This window comes from Staurois parvus, unplaced genomic scaffold, assembly GCF_062004578.1.
Source record: "Staurois parvus isolate SC_StPar_1 unplaced genomic scaffold, SC_StPar_1.0 ptg001168l, whole genome shotgun sequence".
Classification (NCBI taxonomy): domain Eukaryota; kingdom Metazoa; phylum Chordata; class Amphibia; order Anura; family Ranidae; genus Staurois; species Staurois parvus.
Window position 1 is genome coordinate 122,403 of NW_028318964.1, and position 26,197 is coordinate 148,599.

A 26,197-nucleotide genomic window follows, 5' to 3' on the forward strand; every position below is an offset into this window, starting at 1 on the left:
TGGGAATGCTTTGGAAGATACCTTTGCCCAATTTCATTCCAGACCATTGCAACTCAATGTTATGGCAGCATGGGACAAGCAGGCTCAGTCCTTAGACCTCTCCATGTGTCTGACCCCCAGGGCCAGGATATCCTTAGCAAGGTGTACTTCCAACCCAGCATTAGAGCTAGGGAAGCCCTTTCCTCTTCAGTTATGAAAAATTCTCTTGGCAGATGCCAGACTGTTAGACACAGTATCAGAAGCTCTCTTGGTGTGGGGGATGCAGTTGCCGGAAGAAGCTACACTTTCCCTTCAATATCATGGAGCTCAGGGTGTTTTAGTTGTCCATTCAACGCTAGTCTTTCCTATGAGAACACCCAACAAAATCCTCCTAGTATTCAACAACAAACTGGACAAGTTTACTATCAGGTTCAGGATCAAGATGGAGAACATTCCTGTGATTCTCATTGCATTGAATTGACCCAGGAGGACCTGGCACTCAGAGGGCACTCGGACATGCTCAGACATCTGACAGATGCTCCATCAGCCTTCTGGATCTTCTGTTCTAGAAGCCAGTGTTTCATCCTGCTTCTCAGTCACTGGCTGTTATGGGATTGCTGTTGTAGTTACATTCCTGAGGGACGGGGGCTTTTCGGATTCTGTCATCCCTAACCTCTTTAAAGCGGAACTTCACTCTTTCAATCAAAGTTGACTATTTTTAATCCGTACACTGCTAGAATTAGTAAATAGATAGGAAACGTATAGTGGATTTACTTTTATTAAGCTTTTCTTTTTTTTTTTTTACATTTCTTCTGGTGCTTCCTGGTTTCCATGCCTAGACAAATTATGTCATACATCCCAGGAGTTTTCAGAAGGATAGGAGGGGTTTTCTCAGCTAAGCACACCCTCCTGCCTTCATGCCTGAGCTAAGGGTAGATGGATTCCAGGAGCCTGTAACATCTGCCCTCAATCAAGATGGCCACAGTCAGAAATGCTAGTGGGTGTTTTTCAAAGTGATCTCTTAGCAAAATAAACAATGCAGACATGGATGGATGGGTGAGTTTGGTTTGAATTTTAAAAATGAATTGAATTGTGTTTTTGGTTTGTGGGGTTGGTTTGTGTTTTTTGGAGTTGCAGTGTAGTTTTGCTTTAAGGCTAAGTAGTTGACTTCTTGCAAAGTCTACCATTGCACCTGGAAGACCTATTTTGTTTGGTGCAAGGCTGTGGGGTTTCATCATAGAAAATGCTCTGTATTCTGTGCTTCCTCTAGTCTGGCCTGGACATACAATACATCAAGCCTGGAGTGCCATCAATGAACAAATCTTGGCCTTGACCATTTTTTATAGAGACCTCTGACCTCTTGCTCTCTAGTTTAGGGCACAGTTCACATCTCTCTTTCTGTCCTGTCCCCTGTGTCCTCTTGGAGCCTCCATCTGTATCCTGTATGGTGCCCTTCTTGGTGTTGCACAAGGACAAAGTTGTCTTGAGGCCCAGGGTCTTCTTCCCCAAACTAGTCTCTGCTTTCAACCCTTACCAGAATATTATCCTTCCTTCCTTATGTCGTGCTTTGAAGCATCCTAAGGAAATTTTCTAACTGTCTGGACATTGAATGTATTGTGAAAGTTTACCTAGTGTTTCCTATGGAAATCAGATTCTCTCTTTGTGCTTGTTTTATAATCTACTTTATTTATAGGCTTAAGTCATAATACAAGTACATAGAATGATCAATGTCACACTCGAAGAAGGCAGACTTACAACGTTGCCAAACGCAAGTGATCAGGAGAATGACAGTTTGGCAACTCACAAATAAGAGAAATGATATCAACAGAGAAAAAAACATGTCTAATAACTCAGCATGTCAGAAACAACAGTTTAGGCATGAGAGACATAAGTGAAGATATATCTGTCAAAAACAGCAATTACAGTTGTGACCAAAATTATTCAACCCCCAATGCTGTAAAGGGGTTTAGGGACTATAGTGTACATTTGGAATTGTATTCAGAATCAAATCCTACAAGGACGTTGTAACTACCCAAATGCAACTAAAATGACATCAATTGTTTATGTAATACAGTAGTAAATGGTTCTTATGTGGTTTCTTCATTGCCACAATTATTCAACCCCTTAAAGACTACCACTCTGAAGAACAGAGGTTCATACAGGTGCTTTCCATCAGGTATTGAAAACACCTGTGGATGTCACCGAGCAGCAATCAAGCATAATAAGCACCAATTAGGCAGCTTTAAAATGACTGTGATACTCAGCTCCTTCTAGACATTTACTGGTGTGGTTACAAACATGGTGAAGGCAAGAGAATGGTCCAGGAAGACAAGAGAAGAGGTGATTTCTCTTCACAGGAAGGGCAATGGCTATAAGAAGATTGCAAAGATGTTAAACATACCAAGAGACACCTTAGGAAGCATCATTCGCAAATTCAAGGCAAAGGGCACTGTTGAAACGCTACCTGGTCGTGGCAGAAAGAAGATGCTGACTTCGACTGCTGTGCGCTACCTGAAGCGTAGAGTGGAGAGAAGTCCCCGTGTGACTGCTGAGGAACTGAGAAAAGATTTGTCAGATGTGGGTACAGAAGTTTCAGCCCAGACAATAAGACGCACACTGCGTAATGAAGGCCTCCGTGCCAGAACTCCCAGGCGTACCCCCTTGCTGTCTCCAAAGAATAAGAAGAGTCGACTGCAGTATGCCAAAAGCCATGTGGACAAACCACAAAAGTTGTGGGATAGTGTTCTGTGGACTGATGAAACAAAATTAGAACTGTTTGGGCCCATGGATCAACGCTATGTTTGGAGGAGGAAGAACAAGGCCTATGATGAAAAGAACACCTTGCCTACTGTGAAGCATGGTGGAGGGTCAATCATGCTTTGGGGCTGTTTTGCTTCTGCAGGTACAGGGAAGCTTCAGCGTGTGCAAGGTACCATGAATTCTCTTCAGTACCAGGAGATATTGGATGGAAACGTGATGCAGTCCGTCACACACCTGAGGCTTGGGAGACGTTGGACCTTTCAACAGGACAATGATCCCAAGCATACCTCCAAGTCCACTAGAGCATGGTTGCAGAGGAAAGGCTGGAACATTTTGGAGTGGCCATCGCAGTCACCAGACTTAAATCCGATTGAGAACCTCTGGTGGGACTTAAAGAAAGCAGTTGCAGTGCGCAAGCCTAAGAATGTGACTGAACTGGAGGCCTTTGCCCATGAAGAATGGGCGAAGATACCCGTAGATCGCTGCAAGACACTTGTGTCAAGCTATGCTTCACGTTTAAAAGCTGTTATAACTGTAAAAGGATGCTGTACTAAGTACTAAGATTGAATGTCACTTGGGGGTTGAATAAAACTGATAATGCTGTGAGCACAGAAAAGACATTTGTGGTTATTTCATTATAACTGTTATGTTATATTTGTCTGACCTACAAGTGCCTCTTTAATGTAAATGTAAGCAAGATGACTGAATGATCAAAAGCAATGTCAAACTGGCCAAAACACTCAATTTCAGTGGGGGTTGAATAATTTTGGTCACAACTGTACATGTGGCAAGTGCCTCGGCACCCGATGGTTCCATCAATGTGCGAGGTGGTGTGATTAGAGGCCTTGTTACACAGTAAAAGTGCACTCGCAGCTTGACACCTGAGGTTAGGATAGGGGAGGAAAGAAGAGGGAAGGGGGGGGAGAGGAATGGGAAAATGAAGAATGTGGAGGAGAGGGGGTATAGAGACAGGGAGTGCACCCGGGGAGTAAAACAAGGAAAGAAAAATCCTGGATTTACACAGGTTGCATGACCGTGTTCATGTAAGTATGTGTACAGACAAGGTTAATGCAAGAGAGATCTTGTTTGCTGCCAATTCCTAAAAGTAACACCCGGAGTGGCAGCAAACACCAATCGTATTCCCACAACAAGACAAATATGAGATAAAGTAAATGTGCTGCGCTACTCCTTGCTAATATAAAACAACAACTTAACAAAAATAAAGATAAATAACAATGAAAAAACACCTAACAGAGCTCAACATCAGAGCTCATATGGGAAAAAATAGATAACCAACATTAGGTGAATAACAAATAGAATCAGCAAGCAATAAACAGCTGACAGAGACAATACCAAATGGGAAAAAAATATTATAAATGAAGTGTAATGATAATAAGTGAAATAGATCTGTCAGGGATCCTGTCGCCGTGCGATGGTGATGGATCCCCTCAGGCCGTGGTGGTGCCAGTGCGCATGTGCGGGAGCGTGCAGTTGCGCATGCGTGTAAGTGTGCGCATGCACAGTAGTGTACACGTCACCGCTGGGCGGGCTATTTAAACCTGCAGAACAGTAAAATCAATGCCTTCTGGTCTACAACGTCCCTGCACTTATTACCTGATTTTGTTGCCTGTATCCTGATCTGACCTGACCTAAGAAAGAACTCCACTTGCACCAACCTCGGCCTTCCCTGACCATCCGCTTGCCTGCTCCCTTGTACGTGATCTGCTCGCTTAATACTGACCTGGCTTGTCTGACTCTGCTGCACCTACTTACCTGTACCTGCACCGTGCTTGCATCCTGACTGCTGCCATACTTACCTGCTGCTGCACCCACGGTCCTGCACCTGGCCTGCATCCTGGTCACTGCCATACCTGCCTGCTGCCGCATCCACGCTCCTGTGTCCAGTCCAGTCTGCATCCTGATTGCCGCCATACCTGCCTGCTGCTGCACCTACGTTCCTGCATCCGCACCTGGCCTGCATCCGGATCTCCTGGGTCTCCAGCTACCTGCCACCAGCTCCAGACCTACCCGTTACTCGTGCCACTCCTGGCTCTGCGCCGTCTGTTCCCACTATCAGAGGCTCCGATTTGGAGTCATAAGAGGACGCCTTCTCTCCACATCAGGCTCCCCAACCAGGTACGTGACAAGATCATCCATAAAAAATAGTGAGAAATAATATATATACTATAAAAAGGACTTCCCATAGTGTAGCAAATTTCAAAAAGTTTAATGGATAAAAACCAAATAAAATCTACTCAACTTAAAAATGTGGGTCAGCAGACCTATAGCAGCATGGAACTAGATACAAACAGGTGTACCAAAATGGCTGCTGGCTCGTAAGCAGGAAATTATGCCACCATGATTCCGTCCGACGCGTTGCATTGCTTTTTGTAATTTGCTACACTATGGGAAGTCCTTTTTATTTTCTTTGATCCCTGAGGAGGAGCCGAGGAAGAAGCCAGGTTGCCACAAGAGAGTTGGTCTGACATCCAATTATCAATAAGGCGCATTTGACCTATATGTTCTACAGGTCTAATCTTGAGGTGAGCGTGCACGCCAGCAGGTGGAGGATCACCAAGCGTGTTTTTGATTTACAGATCTACAGATCATGTTTAACCACTTGCCCTCTTGAGGATTTACCCCCCTTCCTGACCAGGCCATTTTTTTGCGTTATGGCACTGCGTTATTTTAGCTGACAATTGCGCGGTCATGCAACGCTGCACCCAAATGAAATTTACATCTTTTTTCCCACGAATTGAGCTTTCTTTTGGTGGTATTTTATTGCCTGTGCAGTTTTTAATTTTTGCGTTATAAAAAAAAAAAGAGATGCGGGGTGATCAAAGAGTTAACTGTGTGCTGGGAGTGTTTTATTGGGGGTCGCTGTGTTGGTGCTTCACTGTAAGCACACTGCTTTGGATGGCTGTGCTGTGCACAGCCATCCAGAGCAGTGTAATTAACAATTATGAATAGACAGGAGCTGTGCAATAAAAAAGAAATATAAAAAAGAAAAACAAACAATGCCACAATCTCTATGCATCTGCTGTAAATTGCACCTAGTATGGTGCTAAGTCCTCCCAATAAATGTTGATCAATTAGTGTCCATATATAGACCGTTAAGGCTAATTAGTGGTGACAGTCCTTTTATAACGCTGTGCTGTAACCCATAGATATCTGTCTTCAGCAGGTGCCAGTGAAAAGGAATTTCACCACTAATTTGCCTTAACGGTCTATATATGGACACTAATTGATCAACATTTATTGGGAGGACTTAGCACCATACTAGGTGCAATTTATGTCAGATGCATAGAGATGATTTGATCAAATTGATCAACATTCATTGGGAGGACTTAGCACCATACTATTTATTTATTTCAGGTACTTCTATAGCGCCATCAATTTACACAGCGCTTTACATATACAGTATATTGTACATTCACATCAGTCCCTAACTCTCAAGGGGCGTGCAATCTAAGGTCTCTAACTCACATTCATACATACACATACTAGGGCCAATTTAGACAGGATCCAATTAACCTACCACCATGTTTTTGGAGTGTGGGAGGAAACCGGAGTACCCGGAGGAAACCCACGCAGGCCCAGGGAGAACATGCAAACTCCAGGCAGGTGGTGCCGTGGTTGGGATTCGAACCGACGACCCTAGTACTGCCAGGTGGAAGTGCTAACCATTTAGCCACTGTGCTGCCCATATACTATGTGCAATTTACATCAGATGCATAGAGATTGTGGTATTGTTTGTTTTTATTTTTTATATTTATTTTTTACGGCACAGCCCCTGTCTATTCATAATTGTTATTTGCATAAGTGGTAATTTACTTTTTAGGGGCAGCCCAAACCGACAGGAAGGAGAACTGTTAGTAAACAAAGCAGTCGTCCTCCCCATCGGAGATGCTCGGTAATCACTGGGCTCCGGCGGGGAATCACTGGCCGGGACCCGGTGATTGACAGCCGCGGCCGTGAATGGCAGTGCGCGTGTGGCTTGTGCGTGCCCTCTACCTGAAAGTACAAAATCAAGTATATATATGTGATTTTGCGCACCCCTGCTGCGATCGGGAAGCGGTTAATGAATTTATTCATCATGTGACTGTTTATGTGACTTTCATTAGCTACATTGATCGAATGGTGTGAATTATCTCAGCTGGGTGTTTACTGTCACTTATGAAGATTTATTGCACAAGATTGGGACTATATTTTTTATTGACCACAGTTTATAGTGCATGGTTTTTATGCAGGTTCTCTGCCGGTCATTTATTGCTTTTTCACATTTTTTTTTTCACTCACCTACATGTTTTTTGATGTTTGATGATATTGCATCCTTGATACCCAGGGGGTTATATATATTATTTCTCACAATTTTTTATGGATGATCGTATTTCACTTTTTATCATTATACTTAATTTATAATATTTTTATCACATTTGGAATTGGCTCTGTCAGGTGTTTATTGCTTGATGATTCTATTTGTTATTCACCTAATGTTGGTTATCTAGTTTTTCATGTATGAACTCTGGTGTTAGGCTCTGTCAGGTGTTTTTTTTAATTTTTATTTATCTTTATTTTCATTAACTTGTTGTTTTATATCTGCAAGGAGTAGCTCAGCACATTCACTTTTATATTATATTTGTACAGACAAGGTGCTGCCATGGCATCCAAGTAGACCTTAAAACCTCTTTGATATTGTGTAGGAAAGCTGTAAAGTCTTCCATGTACATAATCTAATTTCTCTTGCTCCTTCTCATGTTTTCTGAAGGCTCATGCAGAGGTCTCCCTGCATCTCACTCCATCATTGCTAGGTGGATTAGACAGATTATTATCAAAGCTCAGTTAACATGTTTGTTAAGTTCTCCTTGGTGGATATTCAGGCTTCTTCTGATTCCAGTTTTGAACATTAGGTGCTATAGACTGCTTTTTGAAGTTTTGGAACCTTCATGAACCACATGATTGTTATGTGGGCCTGTTGGGTTTGTTGCTATGTCACCCGCCCCTCAGTTTGAATGCTTTTTGATATCCCAGTTGAAATTATTTAAAAAAGCCTGAGTTAAATTCTGTAACTGGGTTTTTTTGATTTACAAGTAAAATCTTTTACCTGGAATATAGTAAGGACACAAGACCCTCTCCTCTGTTTTTATTATCTCCCTTTTGATTACTACAAAACTGATGGTAGGTTGGAATGGTGGAGAGGGTTATATGGGGATGTCCCAGCAGGTTTTTTATATATGGTAGCTGTACTGCATATAGCCAAGTTGTAAGGATTTAAAAAAGCCTGTGTCCTGTGTGTCCTTAAGAAAACACATTTTACTGGTAAGTTTACAAATTCCATTAAGTATTTAGACTCAATCAGGAGAAGCATTTACTAAATATTTAGAAAACATCTGCAGAGCTCAGTCTATCCATCTCTAAGAGCATCTAAATGACTGCAGAATTCTGCTAAATACTTGTTAAAGCCACAGTTAGTTTTTATGTATTTAGCTCTCCCAGACTGGAAACAAAGGAAGCTTAGGGGGCTTCAAGAACGTTTCTCAATTTATTTTAAAAATTGTTTATAATGTTCAGTGTAAACATAATGAATATTGTTTGCTAAATATAAATTATTTTATTTTTATATTTCATATTTACCTTAGTTTTTCACCTTCTTTGTTCTTACAGGAAGATGACATACCGACAGACGGCACACAAGAAAATATGGAACAGTTGCTAAAAAAGGTAATCTATAGAATACACTGTAAAAACAACTGTTAGAGATTCTGTAAATAGCACTACAGAACAGAAAGTGTGCAGTCCACATGTGTTTATCTGCTACGTCTCTGCAAATAGGAAACAGGCATTTTATTCAGGAATAAGACAAAGATGCAGCTACAAACATATAAATACTGATATCTACTGGTTGACGAATATACAGTGCTGTGAAAAAGTATTTGCCCCCTTCCATATTTTTTTAGTGCGTATTTGTCATACTTAAATGATTCAGGTCATCAAACAATTTTAATATTAGATAAAGTTAACCCGAGCAAATTCAAAATGCATTTTTTAAATGCTGATTTAATTTATCAAAGGAATAAAGCTGTCCTGATCTTCCTGGCCCAGTGTGGAAAAGGTAATTCCCCCCTCTGGCTAAATCATGAATGAACTATAATTAACCACATTTTTGGAAAGCAGAGCTAAATTTCACTTGACACACTCAGGCCTGATTACTGCCAGACCTGCTGAATCAAAAAATCACTTAAGTAGAAGCTGTCTGACAAACTGAAGCATGCTGGAAGATCAAAAAGCAACACATAATGCCGCAATCTAAAGAAATTCAAGAACAGATGAGAAACAAAGTAATTGACTTGTGTCAGTCTAGAAAGGGTTACAAAGCCATTTGTAAGGCTTTGGGATTCCAGCGAACCATGGTGAGAGCCATTACCTGAAAATAGAGAAAACCTGGAACAGTGGTGAACCTGCCCAGGAGTAGCTGGCCTACCAGAACTACTCCAAGAGCACAAAGACAGCTCATCCAGGAGGCCAAAAAAACCCAGAGCAACATTTACACAACTGCAGGCCTTACTTGCTTCAGTTGAGGTCAGTGTTCATGATTCAACAATAAGAAAGAGACTGGGCAAAAATGTAAAGAAAAAGGGGGTGCTGTTGAGCTTAGAAACAAAATATATAAAAAAAAATATAAAAAATATATAATACCTATACAGCAGCTGTCCTAATTGTGAACTCTTATACACAAAATCTTAAATATATCAAATAGACCATGCTTAGGGCATACAATCAACTAAGTAACAGTGTACAAATTAAAGTGATAACGATAGACAAAAACAAATAAAATATTGGTATTCAGCCCCAACATGTGAATTTTAAGTGCAATGGTGCTGTATTCTTAACGGTGAACCTCCATACTGAGGTGACAAGTGCTTCACTGTGCTCACACTGGTGCCCCACATGGATGTAAACTCCCCGTCATCCCATTACCACCTATCTCTAGGTTAGTCAAATGCGCTTTGGGACTATCCCAGTATGCAATATGGTATTGTTGGCCAATATTCCTTCATACTCTTAACCGTTGTTGCTGGTGGTAACTGGTAACCCTCCACTAGGGCTGCATCAATAATAGAAAGCTCCTCTCCTCCACAGGCAGTAATTAATATTTTCAGCATAAATTAAAACAAAACCAGACATCCCATAGTGTAAAACCGTAAAAGCTTTAATAATGGGGTCAAACAATAAAAATGTCACTCAAAGAAAGTGCCTTTCCTGGCACTAGTTGTATTCAGCCTTGTTAATATGAATGGAAGTTAAAATGGCCGCCGTGTTCCAGCCGGCAGAAGTAACATCAGCGGAAGTTGCGTCATAAGCCCTCAACGCGTTTCAACCAATAGATCGTCTTCAGGAAGTGCAAAATCTGCCATTTTGAAGATGGTATTCATACCCTTCTGTTACCAATCAATTGCTCAATCATACTGCAGCTGTGGCACTCATTTTAAACCAATAACTGCAACATTGTTGAATACAATTAGTGCCCAAATGGAATATGTTCAAGCTATAATATTAATGCTAATTACACATATGCAAAATCTATTTGAAAAGTTGGCACATAGTGGTTTTCTTAAAGGGGAAGGTTCCCTAATGCATATTTATACACTGTGATAGGTAGGGGGAAGTGTGACAGGAGGGGGGCAGTATGAGAGGGAGCAGTGTGACAGGAGGGGGCAGTATGAGAAGGGCAATGTGACAGTAGGGGGGCAGTATAAGGGTAGGACACCTGGACACACTATAATGACTATTTGATTCAGGAATGCTCTGCTGTGGCATGTGCAGGATACGAGGTGGCAGGGGCCTGGGGGCAGGGAGCATTTCTCTTAACTTACCCAGCAGCAGGAGCAGCCTCGAGGCAAGAAGCGGGAGTCGGAGTAAGGGGGCGGAGCTGGGAAATGGAGCTGGCAGTAAGAGCTGTCTGCTTGTCCCTTGTCAACATCACATTGCATCTTGACTCATGCCTGTCAGAAACAGCGAGCACCAGGCTGGATAAGAGGAGCATTGGGGCTGTACATAGAAGATCTGGTCTTCTCCAATTTTTTTCTCCTGGCTTCCTAAGGACTGCAGCTACTGCAGAGGCCAAGAGAAACACTGAGAGGATCGCTTCTTCTATATGCTGCCCCGCCACCCATCTTATGCAGATGTAGACAAGTCTGATAGGGGAGCCTCACAAGCCCCTGCAGCATGGGGCTGGGTCACAAATGGGTCTCTTGCGACCCCTAAAGTTACACCACTGGGCTGTAGGATATTGGTAGAGAGATGAGATCCAAGTAAGCATGTGTGGTCGCAGACCAGTATGAGTGCATAGTGTAAGCAGGAAGTCCCAGGCTACCCTGTTGAAGGCCTTCTCTGAGTCTGTAGAAAGGAGCAGACCCTTGACTGAACCTCTGCGTAAGGAGTATATCACATTAAGGGCTTTGGTAACATTGTGCCTCTCTACCCAGCATGAAGCCCACCTGTTCCAGACCAATAAGTTGTGATAGGTAATTGTGTAATCTATTTGCCAAAACTTTCTCTAGAAGTTTTAGATTCAGGTTTAATAATGAAATAGGTCTATAGCTTTCACAGTCAGCAGGAATCTTGCCTGGTTTAAGAAGCACAGAAATATGAGCCATTAAAAAGTATTAGGGATCAAAAGTGGATCTTTAAGAGAGTTTAATGTATGGAGCAGGAGATCTGTAATTAATGGGGCAAATGTTTTATATTAATGGGCTGAGAAGCCATCTGGGCCTGAGCTCTTGCCTGGTTTCAATGTTTTAATTGCCAATAATAACTCTTCAGTTGTAGTGGGTTCTTCCAGGTCCCTTGACTCCTTTTCACTCAAGGTAGGCATGCCACTCTAAATGAGATATTCCTGTATAATTAATCCCTTCTACAGTGGGAGGTTTATGTGATGGTGGGAAATTATATAGTTTGGAATAATAATTATGAAATTCTATCGCAGTCTGATCTGGCGCATATGTTATCTTATTGCCGGAAGTATTCTTTATGGGAATATGGGTGCTGACTCTGATCTCTTTCAAAGCTCTGGCAAGAAACTTGCCGCTTTTATTTTCATTGTCATAAAAGAACCCTTTTTTAAAAAATAAAATACATTTAGCCTTATGTCTAATAGAGTTTTTAATTCCCTGTGTGCTTCTAACAGCTTGCGTGTGGATTGAACTGCTAATGAATGTTTATTTTGATTTAGCTTTCTCTGAAGCCTTATTGATTTGAGAGGCAAGGCTAATCCCTTCCCCTCCCACAACACATTTATGGGCCTCTCATAGTGTTAGATATCTTCCAGTTTTCATGGAAGTAAGAACTGATTGTTTTCCAAATGCGCATCATGTTCAAGGGACCCATTAGTAACAAGGAATTTAATCGCCAGTTGCATGATTTGGCAGAGATGGTTGGCAGTTCCAATAAGACAGATGTTGGGGTGTGATCAGGAGTCTGGATTTCTGTTAGCCTCCACCAATGAAGGCAAATCTCTTTGAGATATAAAAATATGGGAATGTATTTATTATGTGCAGTGGAAAAGTAAGTGAAATCTCGCCCAGTTGGATTTACAACATGCCATGAGTCTACCAAGGTCAAAGATCCCAATAAAACCTACATTTTTTAAAGAATTATGAATGCAATGGTTGATTTGCCCTTGGAGGAAGTATCCTGGAGCAGATCTATAGGGATATTAAAATCACTTCCCAGGATCTAGTGCTCAGAGGCAAACCATGTAAGTTTGTCCATTACCTTACACCAAACAGAAATATGAGCAGTGTTAGAAAAATATACATTTGCTAATGTTATCGGGATATCTTTATATTTCCCTTTAAAAAAAATAAACCTGCCTTCTGGGTCTGCTAGCTGTGGAATAAGTTAAAAATCTCCCCCCACCAAAATGGAGACACCTCTTGTTTTTGGGGAAGGGTTCGTAGCATGATAAACCCATGAAAAATAATTATTTGTCAGTTTGGGTATTGAATGGGTCACAAAATGTGTTTCCTGAAGAAAAACAAGCAAGGGTTTCTCTTTCTTAAGTTCACATAGTAATTGTACCCTCTTTTCAGGTATATTTAATCCCTTAACGTTATGGGATATTAAGGTAGATGTTTACTATATGAACTTTATTTATGACTTATGCACACACAGTTGATATATGGAGTTTTAAAAAGTTGTATATAGGGAGCTCCACATGTTTATTACTAATTATTTCCACCGTGTTCCAAATTATTATGCAAATGATATTTTTCTCATTTACCTAAATAATTGGTGTAAATAACAGTCAGCATAATTCTCATGTTATCAACTATTAAGAGTACAATTCACATTTTATTGAACAAACCTCCTAATGATAACAGGATTTTTTTAAACATAAAAAACTTACAATGCACTGTTCCAAATTATTACGCACAGTAAGTTTCAAAACACTTTATAGGTTGTAAAGAACTGAAAATTGTCATTTGTTGTGTTTGCAGCATATTTACTGAAATCAAAAGCTATTTCAATCAAACGTTTTAACAACATTTTAACTTTTTAAACATTTTAACAGGTCACGTTACATTTAACATAGGACCCCTTATTTGATAGCAGCTTCACAAATCTTGCATCTATTGAACTTGTGAGTTTTTGGACAGTTTCTGCTTGAATTTGTTTGCAAGATGTCAGAATAGCCTCCCAAAGCTGCTGTTTGGATGTAAACTTCCTCCCACCCTCATAGATCTTTTGCTTGAGGATGCTCCAAAGGTTCTCAATAGGATTGAGGTCAGGGGAGGATGAAGGCCACACCATGACTTTCTCTCCTTTTATCCCCATAGCAGCCATTGATGCAGAGGTATTCTTTGCAGCATGAGATGGTGCATTGTCATGCATGAAGATGATTTTATTACGGAAAGCATAGTTCTTCCTTCTGTACCAGGGAAGAAAGTGGTCAGTCATAAACTCCACATACTTTGCAGAGGTCATCTTTACACCTTCGGGGGCTCTAAAGGGGCCGGCCCGCTCTGTTCCCATGATTCCGGCCCAAAACATGACTCCACCACCGCCTTGCTGATGTCGCAGCTTTGTTGGAACAGGGTGGCCGTCCACCAACCATCCACTACTCTATCCATCTGGACTATCCAGGGTTCCACGGCACTCATCAGTGAACAGGACTGTTTGAAAATTAGTCTTCATGTATTTTACTGCCCAATGCAGCCGTTTCTGCTTGTGAGCATTGGTTAGAAGTTTTATGCACAGTTGCAAGACTCTGGAGTACTCTACACCTTGATGTCCGTGGGACTCTAGAGGCACCAGCAGTTTCAAATATCTGTTTGCTGCTATGTAATGGTATTTTAGCAGCTGCTCTCCTGATCCGATGCATGGATCTGGCAGAAAACTTCCTCAATGTGCCTTTATCTGCACGAACCCGTCTGTGCTCTGAATCAGCCACAAATCTCTTAATAGTACGATGATCACGCTTAAGTTTTCGTGAAATATCTAATGTTTTCATACCTCATTCAAGACATTGAACTATTTCACTCTTTTCGGCAGCAGAGAGATGCTTTTTCTTCCCCATATTGCTTGAAAATGGTGCTCTGCTTAATAATGTGGAACACCCTCCTTTAGTAGTTTTTCCTTAAATTGGGCTCACCTGCCAATCTAATCACAGGTGTCCAAGATTGTTTTCAGTGATCAAAAGAGCCCTGACACACAACGCCATCCATGAGTTAAACTGAAAAACAAAATATTTCATCTTTGTGACACTTAAATAGAATTTCCATAATAATTTGGAACGCGGTGCATCTGTTATGTGCAGGAACACATTATGATGTTAGCAGCACCCTAGATATGTGTTTACTAATTGTTTGATATATTTTGTTACATTTTAGGGTTTTTTTGTGATTGTGATGAGTTTTCTAGGTATAGATAATTATTATTTTGTAGAACACACAGTAGGTAGCACGGAAGTTTCACTAATATAAATAACAGAACATCACCAAAATCCCACGGCTCTATCAAAATTCCAATCAAACTAATATCTCCTATAATTTCAATAAAGCAACCATCAGGGGTACAAGCCTGCACTACTCAAGGGAGAACTTTACTAAAACAGTGCGGTGCGTGATGTAAGGGGATAGGGCAGTAATAGCGAAAGCAGACCTCTTGGACCCACCACATAGCCCACAGCACATCCTCCTTTGTGGTAAACAGTATAAAACCTGATCCCTATAGGGAGGATATTATATCTGATGAACAGTAGTAATTCAAAACCTTTCCACAAGTGAAAACTGTTATATCATTATGGCAAATTACAAAGAGCACAGTCAGTGTATGTTACACGGTGGAGTCTCACCCCTCCACTGGAACAAATCCAGGAATAGGGTGGCCACCATCTGGGATGCATTTTTCATGCATTTGTTCTGTTTTTTTTTTTTTTTTTCTTTTTTAACTGAAAAGCCGATCAAAAATTGATCAGTGTGAAAGGACCCTTAAAGTGTATTTCAACTTTACAGTCAAATTTGAGAAAACTCCACTATATGTTTGTGTTTCCATTCACACAGCATACCAATTTTTAAAAAAATATATACAGTATATATATGTGTATGTATATGTGTATGTGTATATATATATATGTATATGTGTATGTATGTGTATATATATATATATATATTTTAACTTTTATAGGTTTCTCAGATGAAGGCCTCATAGCTGACTTTGAGGATTTTTGAACAATGTTTGAGTGGGTCTGTCTGCAGCAGACTGCAGCAGACAGACTTGTTAGTTCTCAATGGAACACAAGTGCAGTAAACTGAACTCACAGTCCATTGACGCTTTCTCCAGCTTTCTAACTGAAAGTCAGTACCTTAGTTCAGACAGAAAGATTAAGTAAGGAAGGGCCTGCAGGAGCCTGGCACTGCACCCACCATGCACTGATGACAATGCTTAGCAGGCTCATTTGCAAAAAAACAAAAAAATAGCAAATGCACATTTTTCTTTATGAAATAGATGTGTGCATTTTATTTTTTTTGGAAAACGAGGACCTTTTTTAGGAGATCTAGGGTCATACAATAAAATTGTATGTTAACATCAACATTATAATAGCAATGAAAACAATAGTTATATTTTACAATCCAATAAAAGCTTACTTGAAAAATCTCAATTTATTGTTGTGATTTCTGATTGTCTGCTGGTCATCTCTTTCCACAATTTCCTGGATACCCTGCATGCTTTGCAGCTTCTCCTCTGCTTCTTACTTTCAATTTCTAAGAATTGCATATCCCCTGACACCTTGCTACCTGTGAGGAGTGATTCCTGTACTGACTCCACCTCCTGAAACTCCTTCTCTCAGCAACTCTGTAGTTCAGTGACACTATCCAAATTAAATTTGTATTTTTTTCGCACAGAGCCTCCTTTTGGTGGTATTTAATCACCATTGGGTTTTTCAATATTTGTTATATAAATGAAAAAAAAACAGAACATTTTGAACAATATTTTCTTGTTTCTGTTATAAAACATCCAATAAAAAAAATCTTCATAAATTTAGACCAAAATTTATTCTGCTACATGTCTTTGGTAATAAAAAAATCCTAATAAATGTATATTAATTGGTTTGTTTGAAAGCTATAGCGTCTACAGACTATGCTATATATATTTGAAAATTGATTAGTCCTGATGTATTGACAGCAGATCTCATTTCTTAAGGCCTTAACCACCTCCCACCTTACCAATGTACATAAACAGGCAGGTGGGAGCTTCCCTGTTCTGAGTGGACGTTCCTGTATGTCCCTCAGAACACGTGCCTGTGCACAGTCCCGAGGCCGCACTGCAGCATGATTCTGTGATGGCTGTGTCCTCAGACACAGTCCATATCGAACTGGGCTATGGGCTCTCTGATTGGCCCTCCCGATCACGTGATGGCTGTGTCCAATCACAGCCATCTCAGAATGTCAAGAGAGACATGTGTACCTGCAGTTGTTTTCCTCACTGAAGCTCTGTGAAAGCTCAGTGAGGGGAGGGGAGATGCTGCAGACTGTGAGAGTTGATCTGTGTAGCTGATGATTTTATTCATCAGTTACTCAGATCTGCAGGCATCCCACACCAGTGCACCAAGCACCATTTGTCCCTGTCCACAGCCCACATGTCAACATCTGTCACAGTGTCCCACAAACATCTGTCAGTGTACAGTGCACAAATAAATAATAATAAAAAATATTTAAAGTACCCTCATCCCCCCTTGCTCACGTGCAAAGGCGAACGCACACATTGGTCTCATACACATACATAAACAGCGATCGCACCACACATGTGAGGTATCGCCACGAACATCAGAGTAAGAGCAATAATTATAGCACCTCACCTTTTCTGTAACTCTCGGTGTGCCTGTGTCCACTGGACAGTGCAATGCTGCACGGCAGAAGGGCTCTCTGATTGGACATTCTGATTACATGATGACATCATGTGATGTCCACAAAGACACCAGTCTGTTGACCAGCTCTGCCTCTCCTCACCAGAGCTCACTAGAGCCCAAGCAGCACAGCACTCCCAGAAGATAGCAGCAGAATGTATTTTGGGGTGTAATTTTTGGTATGCACATTTATGTGTTAGAAATATCTTGTAACTGGACAACTTTGTGTAAAAAAAAAAAAAAAAAAAAAAAAATTAATTTTCTTTCCACATTTTGTGAAAACTTGAGTAAAAAAATTATATGTTCAAAAGACTCATTATGCCTCATAGAATATACATGTTGACAAAGCTAGTGTGAACATAGCCTAAAACGTTCACACAGACCAAATAATACACACTGGTTGGGATTATTTTTTCCAAAGCAATGTAGCAGTATACATTTTGGCCCAAATTTATGAAGAAAAACTACTTATTTGCTAAATTTTATAACAGAAACGAAGCAAAATGTGTTTTTTTTCAAACTTTTCGGTCTTTATTATTAGCTCAAAAAATAAAAAAACCCCCCAGTGCTAATGAAATACAACCAAAATAAAGCTCTATTTGTGTGAAAAAGGGACAAACATTTCATTTGGGTATAGTGTTGCATGACTAAGTAATTATTATTACTTAGTCATGCACTCGTTTGGCACCCGGAAATCTACAGCAGTTTGCCGGCTGCCAAACGGCTATTGGCCGGGCAGCTATTGGTTAATCAACTGTAGTATATGGCTGCAACATAACAAAATTGAAAAAAAGTGAAGGGGGTCTAAATACTTTGAATGCACTGTATACTGTATATACACATTACAAATACCTTTTTTTTCCCTTTTTAAAAGCGATCACATACCCTCTGTTCTCAGCTGCATAAGGAGCTCAGAGAGATAGAGGAGGAGAAACTGGGCTTCCCACTGAATGTCTGTGCAGGGGAGGGGGGGCATTTCAGGACAAGTATAATCATCAGAGGAGAGCAGACTCCCAGCACAGCCAGAACACTGACTACAATGTGCTCTCATGCCTAGTGTGGTCAGATTTTGTTAGGAAAGCAGAGGGACTGGCAGAAACACCAGGGATTTCACACAAAGAAAACAATACAAGGAGAACATAATACTTTTCATACAAGTACATGGTACAGCAGACACATATCAGGAATATGAAATGTTTGGTTTACATATACATTAGGTTATGCTATGTGAGTGAGAACATGTAATAAATTCAAATTATGTCTTAACACAAATTGGCTGCAGAAGTAGAAATAAATGTTAAAATGGTAGTAAATTCTCATTTCTATTTTTACTTTATAATAAAGCGTACCTGTAGGTAAAATGAACATCTCCTAAACATGCACCATTTAGGAGATATTCTACAGAGCAGCACCCAGTGCCATAACCGGCGCATGTGCTCTGAAGGAACGGCATACCCATGCCATTCCGTCAGTGCTGTGTGCCGTGGCCGAAACTCCTGTGCGCATTCGCAGGTATTGTGATGTCATTGGCAGCTCATCCATTCAAGCAGCTGTAGCCCAGGAACCCGAAAAGAAGATCGAGTGAAGATGGAAGCCCTGTCAGAGGTAACAATACGTCGCTGGAGGGCTTTGTTTTAGGTAAGTTTCACATAATAAATGCAATGCATACTAGCACATTATGATATTACATTGCAGGGGGAAACTTTTTTAATCACGTTTACTACCGCTTTAAGGTATCTTCTGCTCATACATTATCTTTATAAGGCTCCATGCACACTGGGCATTTTAGTGACTCTGGTAACGTTACCTGTGTAAAGTCACATTAAAAACGTGCGTTTCTCAGCGGTTTTTAGCATTTTTGCATTAGCATTTAGCGGCGTTTTGCTTAGTTTTTTCGCATTTGTGTTTTACCACGTTTTTCAGTGTTATAGCATTTTTACAGCTAAAAAACTCCTCTAGAAACTCACTAGTTCTGGGGTTTTTTTCCAATCAAAAATGCCCCTGCCAAAAAACGTTGATTACAATCTACAGGTGAAACTCGAAAAATTAGAATATCGTGCAAAAGTTCATTTATTTCAGTAATGCAACTTAAAAAGTGAAACTAATATATGAGATAGACTCATTACATGCAAAGCAAGATAGTTCAAGCCGTGCTTTGTCATAAATGTGATGATTATGGTTTACAGCTCATGAAAACCCCAAATCCACAATCTCAGAAAATTAGAATATTGTGAAAAGGTGCAATATTCTAGGCTCAAAGTGTCCCACTCTAATCAGCTAATTAAGCCATAACACCTGCAAAGGGTTCCTGAGCCTTTAAATGGTCTCTCAGTCTGGTTCAGTAGGAATCACAATCATGGGAAAGACTGCTGACCTTACAGTTGTGCAGAAAACCATCATTGACACCCTCCATAAGGAGGGAAAGCCTCAAAAGGTAATTGCAAAAGAAGTTGGATGTTCCCAAAGTGCTGCATCAAAGCACATTAATAGAAAGTTATGTGGAAGGGAAAAGTGTGGAAGAAAAAGGTGCACAAGCAGCAGGGATGACCGCAGCCTGAAGAGGATTGTCAGGAAAAGGCCATTCAAAAGTGTTGGACATAGACGGATCCTGGACATGGGCTTCAAATGTCGTATTCCTCTTGTCAAGCTGCTCCTGAACAACAAACAACGCCAGAAGCGTCTTACCTGGGCTAAAGAAAAACAGACCTGGTCTGTTGCTCAGTGGTCCAAAGTCCTCTTTTCTGATGAGAGCAACTTTTACATCTCATTTGGAAACCAAGGACCCAGAGTATGGAGGAAGAATGGAGAGGCACACACTGCAAGATACTTGAAGTCCAGTGCGAAGTTTCCACAGTCTGTGTTGATTTGGGGAGCCATGTCATCTGCTGGTGTTGGTCCACTGTGCTTCATTAAGTCCAGTGTCAACGCAGCCGTCTACCAGGAGATTGGAGCACTTCATGCTTCCTTCCACAGACGAGCTTTTTGGGGATGCTGACTTCATTTTCCAGCAGGACTTGGCACCTGCCCACACTGCCAAAAGCACCAAAACCTGGTTCAATGACCGTGGGATTACTGTGCTTAATTGGCCAGCAAACTCGCCTGACCTGAACCCCATAGAAAATCTATGGGGCATTTCCAAGGGAAAGATGAGAGACATGAGACTGAACAATGCAGAAGAGCTGAAGGCCGCTATTGAAGCATCCTGGTCTTCCATAACACCTCAGCAGTGCCACAGGCTGATAGCTTCCATGCCACGCCACATTGAGGCAGTAATTGCTGCAAAAGGGGCCCAAACCAAGTACTGAGTACATGTACATGCTTACACTTTTCAGAGGTCTGATATTGTTCTATGTACAATCCTTGATTTATTGATTGCATGTAATATTCTAATTTTCTGAGATTGTGGATTTGGGGTTTTCATGAGCTGTAAGCCATAATCATCACAATTATGACAAATCACGGCTTGAACTATCTTGCTTTGCATGTAATGAATCTATCTCATATATTAGTTTCACCTTTTAAGTTGCATTACTGAAATAAATGAACTTTTGCACGATATTCTAATTTTTGGAGTTTCACCTGTATGTGTGCATGGACACATAGGATAACATGCTGGGGAGTTTAGTGGCTGTAGAAATTAATGCCAAACGCCTAAAACAGCAGTTGTAAAAACGTCCAGTGTGCATGAGGACATATAGGGGTCTGGGAAAGGAATAGCTGAAAAAGTTGATTTTCCCGCTCTTCACCAGCAGCTTTCAACACTCTGCTAGCAGTTCAGTTCTAGGTGTACACTACACACACAGTATGTTTACTGTAGGTACAATATTCCACCAACAGAAACACACTTGTAGAGGGAGCTTGACAATAGGAACTGTGACTGTGTGCTGTACTGGGCAACCCTGCGTCAGCATCTGTGTTGGCTATGCAGAAATCCAGCCATGCTTATGCAACAAAAAAGATATGTATTAAACATTTTTATTCTTTTTTTTTTTCTTAAATAGTTGAAGAAGTATCGCCAAGAGTACGAAAAAGAATCATCCCTTTTGGAAGAGGCTTCTTCAGACTGCGTTTTAGAACTGTACAGTATTGCTGATGATGTGGACAAGTTCCATAGGAATGCTGTCATCGCCAATGTTGCAGGAAGTGCAGTTGGGATTGCCGGTGGTATCACCACACTTGTAGGCATAGCTCTGGCTCCAGTGACACTTGGCGCATCTCTGGTTGTAAGCGCTATTGGAATTGCTGCCGCTACAGCTGGAGGAGTCACTGGAGTATCTGCTTCCATAGCTGATTCTATAAATACCAAAAAGAAATGTGAGACAGTAACTGAGAAGGTAAAGGAAATTGACAACATGATAAATGCAGTACAAAAAACTGCTACAAATATCAATGCCACAGTTAAAGCGATCAAGACTGCACCTTTAGCAGACCCCGTCAGAATGGGGGGTAAAGGAGTGTTTGTTGCAGTGGAAGTAGGCAGATTGCTTCAGCTGGGGAGGATAGCAGCAGCTACAGCTAAAGGGGCTAAGTTAGCAGCACAGGGCGCTCGAGTAATTAATGCCATTTCTGGAGTATTTGCTGCATTATTTATATTCATTGATACAGCTTTCGTTGTAAGTGGAGCAGTAGAGCTTCATGAAGGTGCCAAGACAGAGACAGCGGGCCAGATAAGGGAGATTGCTTTTCATTTGCTGGAAACAAGACATGGCATGCAAGCAAATAATAAAAACCTGCTTGCTGAAATTACGGGACTCATCTCACAAGTTGGTTATGAATAGTATGCATACCTGTATATACAGTATGTACACTGCTCAAAAAAAATGAAAGGAACACTTTTTAATCAGAGTATAGCATCAAGTCAATTAAACTCCTGGGATATTGATCTGGTCAGTTAAGTAGCAGAGGGGGTTGTTAATCAGTATCAGCTGCTTTGGTGTTAATGAATTTATCAACAGGTGCACTAGATGGGCAACAATGAGACGACCCCCAAAACATGAACGGTTTTACAGGCGGAAGCCAAGGACATTTTTTTCACTACTCAACTTTTCTGACTGGTTTTCACTAGTTTTGCATTTGGCTAGGGTCAGTGTCACTACTGGTAGCATGAGGTGATACCTGGACCCTACAGTGGTTGCACACGCAATCCAGCTCCTCCAGGATGCATGCCAATATGTGCCATTGCCAGAAGGTTTGCTGTGTTTCCCAGTACAGTCTCAAGAGCATGGAGGAGATTCCAGGAGACAGGCAGTTACTCTAGGAGAGCTGTACAGAGCTGTAGAAGGTCCTTAGCCCATCAGCAGGACCGGTATCTGCTTCTTTGTGCAAGGAGGAACAGGATGAGCACTGCCAGAGCCCTACAAAATGACCTCCAGCAGGCACTGGTGTGAATGTCTCTGTCCAAACAATCAGAAACAGACTTCATGAGGGTGACCTGAGGGCCCAGCGTCCTCTATGCTCACTGCCCGGAACCTTAGAGCTTGATCGGCATTTCCCATTGAACACCAAACTGGCAGGTCTGCCACTGGCACCCTGTGCTTTTCACAGAGTAAAACAGGTTCACCTGGAGCACATGTGACAGACGTGAAAGGGTCTGGAGAAGCCGTGGAGAACATTATGCTGCTTGTAACATCATTCAGCATGACCATTTTGTTGGTGGGTCAGTGATGGTCTGGGGAGGCACATCCATGGAGGGATGCACAGACCTCTACAGGCTAGACAATGGCACCCTGACTGCCATTAGGTATTGGGATGAAATCCTTGAACCTATTCCTCCTGGTGCATGCCAATGCCCGGCCTCATGTGGAGACAGTATGCAGGCAGTTCCTGAATGATGAAGGAATTGATACCAATGAATGGTCCCTACTATTGCCTGACCTAAATCCAATAGAACACCTCTGGGAGATCATGTTTCGGTCCATCCGACGCCACCAGGTTGCACCTCAGACTGTCCAGGAGCTCAGTGATGCCCTGGTCCAGATCTGGGAGGAAATACCCCATAACATCATCCATCATCTCATTAGAAGCATGACGCATTGTTGTCAAGCATGTATACAAGCACATAGGGGCCATATAAACTACTGAGTACCATTTTGAGTTGCTGCAATGAAATTTCAACATAATGGACTAGCCTGCTGAATCATTTTTTCACTTTGATTTTCAGGCTGTCTTTGAATTCAGTCCTCTGTAGGTTGATAACTTTCATTTCCATCAAACGATGGGGCATCCTTACGTTCCTAACATATTACCCAGCCCATATCAGTATAGATATCCAGCATGAGATTTTTTCCCCATTGAGATCTGATGTGTTCTTAAAGTGTTCCTTTAATTTTTTTGGCAGTGTATATATGATATACAGTATGTATATTTATCAGCCATTCCTAACCAGTAGATTGCAAACCATGATGTTGCTTACAGAATTTGATTATCATCAGTCTGTTGAATGTCTGCTTAAAGCATATCATATATTCATATTCCACATTGTATTTCAATTATTTCTAGCCTACTCCTATTGCTCTGAACAATCTTTAAGTTTGCAAACTTACCTTGTGAAGATCCCCTCATTTTATTTCCTTGAATCCTGTGTCATGTAATCACTGTGTCCTGTTATGCACAGGTGTGTCATATATTTCGGAGAGCCTGCCTTTTGGACTACAGAGGTGCTAAGGGGAGGAGTTTCAGGAGGCAGAGTCAGTACAGGGATCACTGCTTGCAGTACCATGGGGCATGTAGTCCTTAGAAGTTGAAAGTAAACAGCAGAGACAAGGGTGCATGCAGAAAATCCAGGAAGTTGTGGAAAGAGATGATGAACAGACAGGCAGAGCTCACAACATGAAAGGAGATATTTCAAGTAAGCTTATGTTGGATTATCAAATATAACTATTGTTTATATTGTCACTATGTTGCTGATGTTATAAAATAAAAGTGTATCTGTGACTGTAGATTTCTTTTAAGATTACACTTTTTGCAATCATACTAATGTTATTGAAGCTTTTCCAGTAGCGTTTTCACAGAATCACTTGTCTTGAAGACCAATTTCTTTTGAATGAACTCATACACAGAAAATTTGTATTTTATCCTGTTATGAGAAGAAATTCTATCCACAAAAGATGAATTGTGGAATGATAGTTAGCTATTAATACCTATTGGTTCAAAGCGTTTCACGGCTCAACAATGAATAAATATGTCTCTCTTTTAATTATTTCTGGAAATTTTGCAAATTGTTTTTGTCGCATTGTTAAACAGCAATTCTACCCAAAGAAGGTTTCCAATTTTTGAATGGAGTGGGCTTATTGGGAATCCAGCAAGGAATTCTCTCCGCACACCTGTCCTGAGGCTAATATAATGGTTTCCAATGCTGACCTCCTCTTCTGAAAATGTTAGCTGCTTGGTAATATATTGGCTTCCGTACTTCACTGATCTGAACCAAGCATGCAGATCCAGAGTTCTGATATTACGTAGTACATACCTGTTTCTGGGTCAACTACTTACAAAATCTAAAGCCATACTTGGCCATGCAACTAGCATTTTCTGAAGGAGGTCAGTAGAGGTATATTTCTCTCTGGACATGTTTTCTTTACTCCATACTAATCTAATTCATGTAAGTTTTCTGATAGTTATTAACAGAGTTCATAAATACATGTTTTTTTTTTTTATATCTGTAATAGGCACAATGGAGTGAGTTACCAAAGGAGTAGGGAATGGTTACTAGCCTAGTGATAAAGCTGGTTTGTCTTCAGTCATCCAATCAATCAAGCAAAACATCCTGTTTTTTTTTCATTCCTTTGCGCATGAATGAACATTTAAAGTGAACACCGCTCCACCTTCTTCACTAAACCAAGCAAACAACTTTGTTTGGTGATCACTCATGTTTGCTGTTTATATATGATAATATCAGAAGCTCCACTGCATTTCATTGTTACAATTTCTTTAGTAGTTTCATAAGGTCTGACAGTCTGCTAAATTGCCCCTCAAGCTATTGTCAGATCCAGGGGCTCCTTTTTAGAAAAAAGATGAATCCAATATTGGTGTTTCTCCTTCTGAAAGGACACATACTACCCACCTCCAGCTTTGCAAATAAGCAGTAGGAAAACATTTGTAAATGCTGATCCACACATGTGCAGTGCAGATTGAAGCTCAGGTTTCACATCTAATTGACACAGTTGCTGTTCACCGGTACACATAATAGTTACATCAGGTTCAAAACAGGATTAGGTCAGGGTTTTATCCTGTTCACATGTGCGGTTTAGAAAAGGTTCCTATAGAAGTCAATAGCCTGTAATCTGCACCTGAACTGGACTGCTCAGAAATCATACATGACTCTTTTTCAAACCGTGCTGAATCCGCATGGAATCCACACCGGCAGTGCACTGGACATATGTGAACAGGCACCATAGGAAGAAGTGTTATGTCACATGTCACATGTCACGTGGACTCGATGCGGTTCACACCGCATCCAATCCGCATATATGTTAACGGGCACTTAACAGTGTCCAGTCTCTTGATTGAACATGACACAGAAATCACAAATGTTTAAGTGCCGTTAATATATATGCACATTGGATGTGGTTTGAACCACATCCAATCTGCATGATATGTAAAATAATATTGCTTCCTATGAGGCCTGTTCACATATGTCTGGTACACTGCCGATGCGGATTCAGTTCTGTTTAAAAAATGTAATATTGTACATGTACAATATTTGAACATGTACAATTTCTGAGCAGTATGGTCTGGTTCAGGTGCAGATTCCAGGCTATTGACTTTTATGGGAACCATTTCTAAATCTGACATCTGCGAACAGGATAATCCTGAGAGCTATTCCTGTCCTGAACCTGATGTAAACCTGACGTGTACCGGTGAACAGCTACTGTGCCAATTAGCTGTGAAACCTGAGCTCCGCACATGTGTGAATCAACACTAAAGGTTGTTTTTTTTTTTTTTTTTGCTGATTATTTGAATTATTTGATACTCATTGGAGTTGTGTTACTGAAGACGTATAGGCTGTTTTCTTAGCAAACTAAATTTTCACTTTGCAAGAAATTTTCAATTAGC

General features: G+C 40.8%; 1 protein-coding gene and 1 long non-coding RNA gene across 2 annotated transcripts in view; both read left to right on the forward strand.

Annotated features, from left to right (window-relative positions):
* LOC149438989 (uncharacterized) overlaps positions 1-8,460 on the forward strand; it is a 46,871-nt gene extending 38,411 nt beyond the window's left edge. Inside the window, exon 4 of the long non-coding RNA XR_016307884.1 lies at positions 8,404-8,460. This is a non-coding gene — a long non-coding RNA (uncharacterized LOC149438989). The remainder of the gene's footprint in view (positions 1-8,403) is intronic.
* Positions 8,461-18,733: 10,273 nt separating this feature from the next.
* On the forward strand, positions 18,734-24,084 carry LOC149438990 (apolipoprotein L3-like). Its single transcript, XM_089659600.1, has 2 exons — positions 18,734-18,751; positions 21,148-24,084. The coding sequence occupies exons 1-2, from the start codon at positions 18,734-18,736 to the stop codon at positions 21,922-21,924; spliced, it is 795 nt and encodes a 264-aa protein (XP_089515726.1). The 3' UTR covers positions 21,925-24,084.
* The last annotated feature ends 2,113 nt before the right edge of the window (positions 24,085-26,197 follow it).